Source organism: Gymnoscopelus braueri, assembly GCF_963280865.1.
Source record: "Gymnoscopelus braueri genome assembly, chromosome: 2".
NCBI classification, from domain to species: Eukaryota; Metazoa; Chordata; class Actinopteri; order Myctophiformes; family Myctophidae; genus Gymnoscopelus; species Gymnoscopelus braueri.
In genome coordinates this window covers 24,725,371-24,738,625 of record NC_137604.1, presented here as the reverse complement: position 1 = coordinate 24,738,625, position 13,255 = coordinate 24,725,371, and the positions used below count along the sequence as shown (strand labels likewise).

The 13,255-nt window shown below is 43.2% G+C and overlaps 1 protein-coding gene across 1 annotated transcript in view; it reads right to left on the bottom strand.

The window, feature by feature from the left end:
- Positions 1 to 13,255, bottom strand: part of grin2bb (glutamate receptor, ionotropic, N-methyl D-aspartate 2B-b) — a gene marked incomplete at its 3' end in the record, with an annotated part of 90,526 nt that overhangs the window by 7,001 nt on the left and 70,270 nt on the right. The window contains exons 8-12 of the mRNA XM_080446582.1: positions 10,312 to 10,465; positions 8,210 to 8,335; positions 4,613 to 4,842; positions 3,890 to 4,050; positions 1,954 to 2,141 (exon numbers count right to left, since the gene is read on the bottom strand). Coding sequence (XP_080302708.1) covers positions 1,954 to 2,141; positions 3,890 to 4,050; positions 4,613 to 4,842; positions 8,210 to 8,335; positions 10,312 to 10,465 — 859 coding nt within the window. The remainder of the gene's footprint in view (positions 1 to 1,953; positions 2,142 to 3,889; positions 4,051 to 4,612; positions 4,843 to 8,209; positions 8,336 to 10,311; positions 10,466 to 13,255) is intronic.

Here is a 13,255-nt window from a genome sequence, read left to right as displayed (position 1 = left end):
GTACCTAAAAGTTGTACTTTGTAAAGTACTCAAGTAAATGTTCTTAGTTACTTTCCACCACTGGCAGTATTCCACAGATAATCCAGTTGTGTTTTGTGCAACCACAACATCCAGCCTCTGCCTCCTGTGTACTAACAGGGGGCGACACGTGGGTAAACACCGGATGAGTTTGACCTTCAAATGTGGGCCAACGTATGCACACTGACAGGTGAAAGATGTGGTCTGTGATACGAGATGAGATACGTCTCATATAACGACTGATCAGGCATGTGTGTACATCTGGCAGGAGACCGGGGTCGAGGATACACTGATTTCCATCGTTAGAGACGTGTCCTTTTGTTACCTTTGAAATGCATGCAGACAGGCAGACTAATGCATGCAGACAGGTGCACATGTGAGTCACACACGCACGCACGCGCGTGAGCGAGTGTGTGCGCGCGCAACTCACAGCTGACACCATATATTTCTCAGTTTCCCTGACAAAGCTTTAAGAAGAGCACGCGCAGTGTCAGACTGGATGCGTTGAGCTTCCTCCTCCTGGATGTGATCGCTGATGAGTGTTCTCTTTGCACTGACCCCTTCATCCATCACAAAAACTGGGACGCGACACCATAGCACATGTCAAGTACATACCGTACGGTCAAAGAAGCTACCAAGGGCCATTGTGTGTGTGTGTGTGTGTGTGTGTGTGTGTGTGTGTGTGTGTGTGTGTGTGTGTGTGTGTGTGTGTGTGTGTGTGTGTGTGTGTGTGTGTGTGTGTGTGTGTGTGTGCGCGTGTGCGTGTGTGTGTGTGCGTGTGGGTTCTATATTTAGGTGCTGTGAACACAGTATTGCGAGGTATGTGACACCTATCGCTGTTGGCTAAATGCTAGCTCTGCATTCTGTTAAGCCAATTGCTTATATGTCCAGACGAATTAAAGTAGAGTTTATACTTTGCCTGACCCAAGATACCTGGACGACTTGTGCAGTGTTGGCACCAGAAAGAATGATATCATAGGAGACTTTTTAATTTCTTCTTCTTTTTTCTAACTGGTCTAGTCTTATCTGTGGAGGGATGAATGCGCTATTTATTTTTCCTGGTTTCACCCTGAATTAGCATTTTGCTTTGTTTCAAATATGAAAGAAGCAGCATGCATACCAAACGATTCGTGGAACTGGATGAAGGCAAGCAATTTATAGCACGGGGAATTTATTTGACTGCAATGAGGGAATTAAAAAAAGCTTTATAATAAGCTATTTAGAGCTATAGTATAGAGGATACATGAGAGGAGAAATGAAAGTGTTTTTCTTCCATAGTATACCTGTCAATAGATCAAGGCAATTCTCAAGACAGAAAGTAAATAGCGGTAATGGAGTGCCAATAGGGATGTCTTTTTGCAGGCCAACCCAGACGTTAAAACCATCATGTGTTAGGGTACATTTGCAATAACATTGTTCCATGATTGGGTTTTGGATACATTTACAAAATAAACTGTAGCAACAAAGGCTTATGATATTCAGACGTTCTGTTCATAAAATAATCTCCACAAATCAACACACTTTTACATCATCAGTCCCTCAGGGCTCTATGCTAGTGTCTTATGTTTTCTGTTATTGTGTGGCAAGCTTTCGCTGAAAATAGCCGATCGACAAGCTCACAACGCGACGCAGCTTGTCGATCAGCTATTTTCAGCAAAAACATTCCCCACAATACGGATGCTGGGGTTTAAGTGGTTAATATAAGTTGACAAATAAACATAACAGCTTCAAAATTCAAGGCTGAGATAGAGGTGTAATTCACATTCAACATGAAACTAGCTCTAAATCACATATTATTTTCTGCATAAATCAAAAACTCTACAGTAAATTAACATAGAAAGGTGGCAAGGGAACGGATTGCAAGCTCACTTCCAGGTTTTATGACTATATAGTGAGGCTTCACATTTAAAAGAAACTAGAAGGCGACATCTTTACCATCTCCAAACAGCATGAGGATGGCCAGGTCTATAGCTCGCTTCCAGCCAGAGTCCTTCTGGATGGCGATGCCATAGCCGGTGGTGGCGAACACCTTGCCACTGCCGATAGTGACCAGCTTACAGCCCTCATCTCTGCCAGCCATGTAGTTCAGAACTGCTGCGTCGTAGATGAATGCGTCCAGTTTACTGGGAGGGAGACGGGAAGAGATGTAACTGACAATAAGATGTGAATACGTGCCACTTGACTGGACATGTCTGTTCCTGACCATTGTAAAAGCTGCAACCTGTTTTTGGCAAGATCTTAAGGATGATTTATCCTTAGTTGCGTGCCGGTGTCGCACATCAAAAATAGCCAATCTACAAGTTCCCAGCCGCAGCACAATGCATTGTGAGCTTGTAGATCTGCTGTTTTTGGTGCGCGACATATGGCACACAACCAAGTATAAATAAGGCACTAGGTCAGTGGTAGAAACTTGGTCTCTTGCACAGGAGAGCTGTATTTGAATCCCACATAAATACTCGGATTGCAGCTTTAAGTAATGTACTTGTATGTAGTGCAGTATGAGCTCTCCAGTATCACCCATCACATTGATTTCACTGGTGGAATTCTATGCTATTCTGCAGTATTTATTGATGTCATGCCCAGCTGGTGATAGCTGATGGATAAATGGACATGACAGTATGCAGCTGGGTGACACACTATAATCAAACCGCACCCCCACAGCGCTGCTGGCTTCTGCAGGCAGATCACTGGTCAGGGCTGCAGTTCGATCAGCTACCAGCCGAGACAAGCTGCTGGCTGCCAGCGGAGCTAAGCCACCTCTCTGCATTCATAATGCCTCACAAGTGTAATGCCTGATTTATAATTGGATGCGCACATCTGCAAGCTCACGACACATTGCGATGCGATGCAATGCGATGCGTTGTGAGCTTGTAGAGAGAGCGAGTATAATAACAGTCCTCAGTGTTAATAATAAATGGACCCGAGTTGACCCACAAGCCTTTTGCAGGTCAATTCGGGTCAATTTTTAGACTCTCCGAGTTAAATTAACCCTGAGGATTTTTTTTTAATAGCCATATAGCTCCCACTGCAACCACAAGCTGTGCTGCTATTCTGGGCACCAGTGGCAGGCAGCTGCAGCTTCAGTGGATGGCCACCCACGTCACTCTGCCCTCTTTCTCTCCCTCTCTCTCTCTCCCTCTCTCCCTCTCTGTCTGTATCTCTCCGTCTCTCTCTCTCTCTCTCTCTCTCTCTCTCTCTCTCTCTCTCTCTCTCTCTCTCTCTCTCTCTCTCTCTCCATCTCTCTTTTTGCATTTCATCCACAAAAGACTTGGCTGGTCCATAATCACACTTTTTATTTAATCATGCTTTCATTTATTTGTTTCTTCTTCTTCCATCCTTTTCCCACACTCTGTCGACTGAGTTAATCTTCCCTCTATCACACCCTCTGTCCGTCTGTACCTTCATCCCATTTACTCTCTTCACTCCTCTCGCTACCCACTCTGCAGTGGTAGAAAGTAACAAAGTACATTTACTCAAGTACTGTACTTTTGAGGTACTTTTACTTTACTCAAGTATGTACATTTTCCGATACTTTATACTTCTACTCCACTACATCTCAAAAGGCAAATATTGTACTACAAATATTTGAAAACTTTAATTACTAGTTACTCGATTTAGATTATTGTAAAAAAAAAACATACATAAACCAATTAAACCCTATTTTATACTTTGTCTATTTGAAAACAGCCTATGTACAAGCTCACAACATTGCGACGTGTTTTGGGCTTGTTGATTTGCTAATTTCGATTAGTTTGACATATATGGATTCCCATTCTTTTGTACTTTCACTCAAGTCAAATTTTGAAAACAGGCCCTTTACTTGTAACTGAGCATTTCTACATTAAATGCTACTTTTACTTAAGTAACTCACCCGTTCTTCAGGCTGTAAAGGGCCTCATCAACGTTCTTCTGGTGAAAGCTGGTCATGTAGCTGTGCATGTCCCGGTAGTTGTTGCGAATGTTACGCTCCGTGCTCCCGTTGGGCACCGTGCCGAACCGGAAGGGCGGCGAGAAGTCGTTGGGCTTCTGGAACTGTAGGATGGAGGGAGAGAGAGAGAGGGGGGGGGGGGGGGGGGGTTGGGGTGTTTACCGTGAAAAGGGAAACACACAGAGAAAATTACACGAGTGTGTCTGTCAGTGTGGAAAAGGCATCGGCTCGGATCAAATAGGGTCTATTTGCGCAGCCCTGTGCATCCACATCACAAAGAGCTAATTGCCCGGGGGTTCCGTTCTGTTCACTATGTGGTAATATGAGGGCGCAGGCGGATGGGAGAAGAGGCAATTTGACACACGCACGCACGCGCACACACGCACGCACGCACGGTCGCACGCACGCACGCACGCACGCACGCACGCACGCACGCACGCACGCACGCACGCACACACACACACACACACACACACACATGCACGCACACATACCAAAACATTCGGTTAAACTAGTATCTAAACTATATGTATACCCACAGTAATTGGCCCGTACTCATACATGCACCCCCCCCCCCCCCCTCCACAGACACACACCAGCCCACACTCGCTCAGCAGTACACCTGCTCCTATATACCTAACACACCCCGTCCCCGTGAGTTCACACCTTTTTGTCTGACAGGCCAGACACCTGGTCCACGTACTCCTCCTGGATCATGAAGGCAGCCAGGTTGGCTGTGTAGGAGGCCAGGAAGATGACGGCGAAGAAGGCCCACACCGACACCATGATCTTACTGGTCGTCCCTTTAGGGTTCTGCACCGGCACAGAGTTGTTAAACACCAGACCCCACAGCAGCCACACCGCCTTACCGATGGTGAACGACGGACCACCCGGCTCTGGAGGAGAGAGAGAGAGAGCGACAAAGAGAGAACGAGACAGAGAGAGACACACACAGACAGACAGAGAGAGAGAGACAGACGGAAACAGAGGGACGGGGACGGGGGTCCCAAACAAGAAAAAAGGAGAAGAAAAGGATATGCACAAAGACAGATCAGTAACGCTTTCTATGAAGCCCATATCTCTTATTGCATTATAAACATACTTATCATAAAACTGAATGGCTGGATTGGCTGTTGCATGAAACATTTTTGGGCGGTGTAGCCGCCCCTATAAGTGGGGTTGGGACACCTCATTAGTACACCCTTCGCTGTACTGTGATTGGCTCATAATTAGTACACCCCTAGCATAGTACACCCCTAGCTGTACTGCGATTGGCTGACTCTATTCAGCACTGTGATTGGCTAGCGAGACACATGATGAAACTAATAACCTATAAATAGGACTATGCACTTTTTTTTTAAGTGAGCTTCCATCACTGTGATGACCACTGTGATGACCACACCGCCCACTTCACACTGGGTGTGATTTTTCTTATTTTTTCGTATTATATGAAGCATAGAGTTAGTTCATGCAGGACACGGAAGTCTTGCACGCCAAAGCTGTAATCAGCCAGTCAGTCAGCTGATGTTGAACATCAGCTTTCTATTCCCCATTCACAGCCCTGCTGGTCATTACATCACACATTCATACTCCAATCACAACTCACACATTAGCAAGGGGTTCCTTTAAATACGGCTTCGTATTCACTAGGTCTTTCTTGGTTGCTGACCAATGCATTCTGCTAGCTCCTCCTCCACCCCAGCCTCCACCTTTCTGTCTGGCATAGGCTCAAATACTTGTGATTATCATGTATATCTGCTTTGTTTAGAGTCTGGCATAGGCTCAAATACTTGTGATTATCATGTATATCTGTTAATTCAAACTAACATGTCAATGTATTGCCTATTGTTGACATCGTATCCCTATGGGGGATTTGCTTAGCAGGCTGCTTTGACAAAATTCAGGGAATATCTCCAACAGCGGAGCTTTAACGCCAAGCTGAACTGTATTCCATTTGTTGCAATAAATGGTTAAATCTACTTTGACGTGAGTGTTTCTGATTGAAGTTTATCTATTTGTGTTTATAGGACCTCTGAGAAAATGAGAAGCTACACCTCAGTAGCTTCTCTACTGAGGTAGAGAAGCTACTAAATGAGAAGCTACACCTCAAGGGTCTATACTTTCAATCAATTCTGAGCAATACATTCTGAGCAAAGGATGAGGTGCTTGCAATTTTTAAAGCTTATCACTAGTTTCTTGCATGCTGCAGAGGGATCTATGGAGTGAGACTCAAGCAACTCAAGTTCAGTGACGGTTTTGCTGTGGAAAAGCCAGCCTTGAGAAAGTAACAAAGTAAACCTGTGAAAATCTAAGGCCTTTAACAATATCTGTTCCACATATTTTAAATGAGTCTGTTCCTGACAATCTCTGTTCCAAAGAAAAAGCTACAGTACATTGTGTATGACAAATAGTGAACAAACTGTACATCTACATGCTGTATACATCTAAATAAATCTATCTACAATCTCACAACACATTGTTGTGAGCAGGGACAAAACATATCCCCACCGGCCATAAAAATGAATGACCGGGGGGTGGATTGGGGATTCCCCAACGATCCAAAACCAAACCTCTGCTCCAACCTTTTCAATGACAGCAGGACAAAACACCAGTGACTGCATCGACTGTATTATCAAAGGACTATCTGTCTGAGAGGGCAGGAGGAGGCGGATGGCTCACAACAGGCTACAATTATGCTACAGCTGGAGCAGCAGTTATAAAGCCACAGGCTTACATAACCTGGGAAGTCATCACACATGCCTTGAACATAAAATACCATTTCACTATGAATTATGGTAACATTATTCAGGAAGAGCTGCAGTATGATTCATAGCCCAATTATGCTTCTCTAATAATCATTATTTCTGTGTATATGTATATCTGTGAATGGGAATTTAACAGTCAGGACTTTGATTTGATCTTGAGTCAACTAGAGCAGTGGTGGTTGCCATATCGTTGCTGTCATGTAGAAACCATATATCTCCATATTTCAACTTTTTATGTTCGTTTTTTTGGTAAATGAATGCCCTACTTCATCGTAGAAGAGCGTTGCACAAAGGAGTGTAAAAAGCAGATCTACGTAAGCTCACAACCTGTCACAACGTGACACATTGATATATTTTTTAATTACTTTAAAACAAATATAATTCAAAAAGATCCGTTTTGCATACATAAGGTTTCCACCCGACAGCGAAAATATTCCAAACAGTCAAATGGAGCAAGGTGTATAAAATACGGAACCAAAAAAACAGATTATCTTAAAATCTAAAAAAAAAGAAAAAAAAAACTTTGGAAGTCTATAGTTCACACCCTGCCAGGTGACACTTCACATATTCAATCTATTGTAATAATCTTCTTAAGTGCATTCAACCACTTCCTCGAAAGTAGATGTGATGAGTATAGTATAAAATGCCACTGTATTTGGAAGGGAAGCAATCACTACAAAAGCTGGATTTGTATAAACATTCAAGCTTAAAGATTCTCTACCAGACATGTTTTAAGATGAATAATGATGATACATTGAATAATAATTTGTCTGGGTTTTCCCACACAAAATAGGTGCTGAAACATCCAACTGAAGGAACAACAACAAAAAAAAACATATTTTTCAGTGGAGGGGGACTAATTTATACGCCATTGCACGATGCAATCGACACCGTCATACTATCGAGGCCTGAGCTTTTGTTCACAGAGTGTTTCTAAGAACTCTTAACATCAGCCAGTAAGTTCTTGTCAGTGATCCAGTTCATTAGCAAAGGGGCTTAAGTGATTGCAAATGAAGATAAGAGCTCCTAATCTTTAAGTCCAGCCACTTCAGTGGCACTTATACCCCAAAGGAACTGTCACATAGAGTTGATTGTTGCTTTTAACAAACAAACAGTGGATGTACTGTACCAAGATGGTTTTACCAAGAGAAGCGTTTCATTGCGTCGCTGTCGGGTGGAAACCGTCCAAAAGTGTCACTTTTCAGGAAATGGAAAAAAGAACCTGTGTTCCAATGGACCCAATGTAGATATTATTAAATCACAAGCTCTTAATTACTTTTCAAACCCACGAACACACTTACAGAAACCACTTTCACTTTAAAAAAAATCTAAATAGCGAAAATAGCTGATCTGCGTTGTGAGCTTATAGACAAAGTAGGATATAAATTTACGAAACAAAATTCAAAAAGTTTAAATGTGGAGACAAGGTTTCTGCCCGACAGAAACGAATGATTGCCACGTTTTGTCAATGTGCTTGAGTACAATGTGTTTGTCTCACCTCGTCCGTCTGCCAGACAGCGGTTGTAGCCCACCGGGCTGAAGTATTCAAACACAAACACAGCTACAGCTGACACGATCAGCAGCATCACAAACATCATCACCCAGACATCAGCACTGAAGGGCTCTGAGACAGAGAGAGAGGAGATTAACACAGAGTAGAATAGAGTGCAGAGAGAGGAGAGAGGAGAGATTAATAAACAGAATTAATCAAAATGCTAAAAACCATCCCCCTGGTAGATACATACTGTACATGTTCATTTGTATTCGGAAGTGATGTGTACTCAGTGTGTGTGTGTGTGTGTGTGTGTGTGTGTGTGTGTGTGTGTGTGTGTGTGTGTGTGCGTGCGCGCGCAGCGCGCGCGCGTGCGCGCGCTCTTGCATGTGCAATTATAAATGAGTCCGCATTGAATCTGGGTGTGCAAACATTAACCAGTATACATTTTCAAAAGAAAACGGAAAAGGAGAGTAGGCTTAAAGCTGCAATAACCCTAATGTCAGATGTGCTAGTTAAATAAAATGCTTTTCATTCAAATAAGTTCAGTTGCAGCTTTAAATTGAAAGGTCAGGTGTGTTCTCTCACTCAGTTATTTCATTTTCCGCTCTGCCCATTTAATACATAATTAAGTGGCCATAATTAGCATTCTGTCAGTAACATCTCAGCCCTGTGACGTCACATAACATTTATCAGGCTGAGTAATGATAATTGCTAACTGTCGGAATTACTGGAGTCAACTTTCATCAAGGACGTGCAGGAAACTGAAAGCAAAATTGCACCTTCTGTCATATCTGCTGACGGCATCTGTATTTATGTCTTCATTCATACAGTCATGTATTGTTCAATGCTGTACATTCAGGTATATGAGTTGTGGTTTGCTGTTATATGTTTTCATAACAGCTTGGTAAATACCTCACCAATGGTCAGAAATGTCCTGAATTTCTTAACACTGGTGACAATGGTGAAAGGTTTTGCGTTAGTTATGGACTCACTTTAACTGTAACCGGCTGTGGTTTATGTGAAATATGTGTTTTTCCTGTCACTCGACAGTTTCTGAAATACAGTTTTGAAAAAGCAAATGTTTTAGTATCTTCAGTAGGATATATTATAGAAGGTTTGATATTGACTCTTCTGTCGCCTTTGACATTGGAGTTGGCCATTTCAGCGCTGTCAACCATGGAGCAGAAGTGACCTGGTGTAGTTCAGTGATGTCATGGCCACAAGATATATGACGTGCCCCCGAGATCCTGAGCTCGTGGACACTAGATGACAATGTGGTGGCCACTCGGGGGCACGTTATCTTTTGGCAATGGCATTGTAATGAACTGTAATAATGTGGTCCCCACTCCCCACTCCTTTGGGGTATTTTTGTCACTGTATATTTGCACATACTTGAAATGTGTCCTCTGCATTTACCCATCCTAATTATTAGGGGCAGTGATCGCTATTAGTACAACGCTCGGAGAGCAGTTAGGGGTTAAGTGTCTTGCTAATGGACACTTCGACCCATAGACCGGGGCCGGGGCGCAAACCGGGCACCTCCTGATTCCCAGACAGCCTACAGATGTGTCATTTCAGAACTTCACACTTCCCTGATCTTTCCCTAAAAGCTGCAGTTTTCCCTCCTATTCACACCTGATTAACCTTTTTTTGAATATATCTACTCACTCAGTAATGGCCACCTGTATTAGGGAGTTAGGAACTACATGCTCTGTGTGTGGAGCGTAATTTTTGATGACTGGGTGTCATCTTTAGTTTTTGCTTCGTTTTTATGTTTTGCTCCGCTGCATCTCTGCTCTCGTAATCAGTCTCGGTGTGACACCCATGGAGAAATGAAAGATAAACAATAGCCAACCACCATTAAATACCGTTCAATACAAAAATAATTGACATGCACATTAATTTAATGAGCTCGGTATAAATCCTGCCGCGTCTTCTAACTACTGTGTGTGCAGGTGTCAAATTATATTTTTTTTGTTTGAAATATAATTTGCGTCATCTATACACACTTCTATTTCTGTCAAATCCTACTTATGTCTCCATCTGAGTGTGTACATCATGACTTGGACATCTTCCAAATGCACCAGGTGCACTTCTCTCCTCACCGAGAAAGGCAGAGGGTGACACGGTTCCGTTGCTACGGGAGACCATGACACTGATGCCCGTCTCAATGAAAGGTACCGAGAAGTCAATGACCTCTGACCTCTCCTCATTGATGGTAAGTGAACCCACCGCCATATGAGCTTTCTTCAACTCCACCTGGGGCAAACCAAAGAGAGAGAGAAGGAGAGAGAGAGAGAGAGAGAGAGAGAGAGAGAAGGAGAGAGAGAGAGAGAGAGAGAGAGAGAGAGAGAGAGAGAGAGAGAGAGAGAGAGAGAGAGAGAGAGAGAGAGAGAGAGAGAGAAATGGGGGTCAATGACATTTGCTTGTTCATAAGACACCAGTGGAAAAACAGACTGGACATTGTTAAATGTCGGAGTTCTATAGAAGACTGGCTGCTGTTAGTACATACATTTAAAAGGTAAAATAAAAAGCAAGAACAGCTCAAAACACTTCCCTTCACTTTAACTGGGTTGGTTCCATCAGGAACCACAAAGACTGTGTTGGAAGCTTGCACAATGGGTTAATAAACTGAAATTACTTGTACACTGGGTAACAAAGCTGGACTTGTTTGTACACAAAGTTGCTGAACTGGAATAGCTTGTACACTGGCCTGGGTTACTATGCTGGAACAGAATTTATACTGGGTTCCAAAACTGAAATAGTTTTTTATATCTATTAATGGTTCATACACTATATGCTAACCCGGTCAGGCCAGGTACACAGTAGATGGCCTTAGGCTACCCTCCTACTTATTTTTACTGCTCTACTCTTACCTGTATCCGTGTTTCTTGCCTACTGTGGTGCTGCTACGACACCTGAATATCCCTCTGGATCAGTAAATGTGTATCTATCTATGTAGAGTGTTAATAAACTGGAATATTTTTTTACACTGGGTTACTATACTGGCTGGTCTGTACAGTAGATCTGTTGATGGCCTGTCTCTCTCTCTCTCTCTCTCTCTCTCTCTCTCTCTCTCTCTCTCTCTCTCTCTCTCCTTTTCTTTTTCAAAGCTTAGCACCCTTTCTGTGAGTCTATAGGTATATTTAGACCTACCACCTGAGGCACTGGGCAATATTTGAAAGTGACTCAGTTCACAGGGGATGCAGCTTGCACAGAAACAAATCACCCATTCTTTACACCTGTAAACTTGCGATATGACAAAAAGTTGATTCAGATTCTGATGTATAGCAGGAGTGAGCAGGATTGCTCAATGTTTTTTTTTCTTCTTGTGCCATTACAATCTCTCTCTATCTCTCAATCATTCATTATCTTCCATTGTGTGTCCCTATCTATTGTTCCCTCTCCCTATATTAAAATTAAATCATTATGTTTAGATTAGATTACAGTACAGTGTGCAGGCCTCCGCAGATGCGTGTAATGTGCATTTGCACAGGCTTACTTTCTCACTGATAGATATTTCCGACATGGCTTGACCATGGTCCAAATAATTTCACATCTGATTTCACATTTTAACCAGGAAATGGCTGCAAGTTAATAATAAAGTCATTTGCTCTGCATCAGAATCAATTACATCACATCAATGTGTAATGGAAGCATTCTGCTGTGTGTCTAATGTGCAGTGGTGGACAGTAACTAAGTACTTGAGTACGGTACTTAAAGGACGACTTCACCCATTTTCAACCTATCTTAATATAATTGGTCCTCACTAATGCTCATGATAATGGTAAAAAACAATCTAGTTCTGTGTCTCAAAGGAGGGCTGTGGACACTTCAGAAACTCACCTACCAGTGACATCATCATTAAACAGGTTTACATGTTTAGCATGCTAACTTTCCGGGAATAGCAAGTCTGCAGTTCCTCTTAGCTTGGATTCCCCATCGATGATGTCACTGGTAGGCGGGTTTCTGAACTGTCCACAGTCGGGGGGCCACAGGCACACCGTTGCTCCAATCCGCACCAAACTTGGCATAAACGCTGTTCGGGGGTCTGCCATGACAATAGTCACATCAGGGGACCCCAGGGGCCCCGGGCACACTGTTGCTCCAATCTGCACCAAACGTGGCACAAACACTGTTCAGGGGTCTGACATGACAATAGTCACACCAGGGGCCATGTTAGGGGCCCCAAGGGGGCCGCATGATCCAATCCGTACCAATTTTGGCACAAACACTTTTCAGGGGTCTGCCATGACATCACGGTAGGACCCCGGGGCCACAGGCACAGTGTTGCTCCAATCTGCACCAAACTTAGCACAAATCTAAATTGCACAAATATGAGGCACTACAGCAGTGTTACAGCAGTTTCTAACATTTCAAATGGCCATAACTTGGTGACCATTGCTCTGACCAGTGCAATATAGGGCTGGAAAATCTCGTTTTTTAAAAGCATGCCATGTACTTTTGAATACACACGTTTTTTTCTTTTGAGTTACGTACTCCAGCACTTGAACTCAAGTAACATTTGACTGAGCAACATTGGACCAGGAGTATCTACACTTTGACTCTAGTACTGGGGTTGAGTACTTTGTCCAGCACTGCTAATGTGTAGTATGTGTGCAGGAGATAAGTGGGTCCATCCCTGAGGCTGCATTCTACCTCTCCTTCTCTCTCTCCTTCTGTCTCTGATTAAGAGGCTGCTGATTGTCCTTCACCTCAGGCTTTAACAAACTAAAGTGAGTGGATCACAGCTTTCCCTGAGGCCTGGATGAGGGAAAATAAGTGTTGGCTCATGTGAATGTGAGTGTGTGTGCGAGAGAGATGCCTAATGTATGCTTCGTTTTGCCATGGTGTTGCGTGCTGATAATGTATAGCAGATTTACAAGCTTAGAAGTGCATGCGTAATGCATTGTGAGCCAGTAAATCGTTAGCGTGCGACACTGTCATACGATAACGTATACAGTAACTCACGCTATAGAGAGAGAGAGACAGAGAGTAAGAAGGTGAAAAGAAAGAAGGAAAGAAAGTAGCCGACCTGAAAGCCCACAA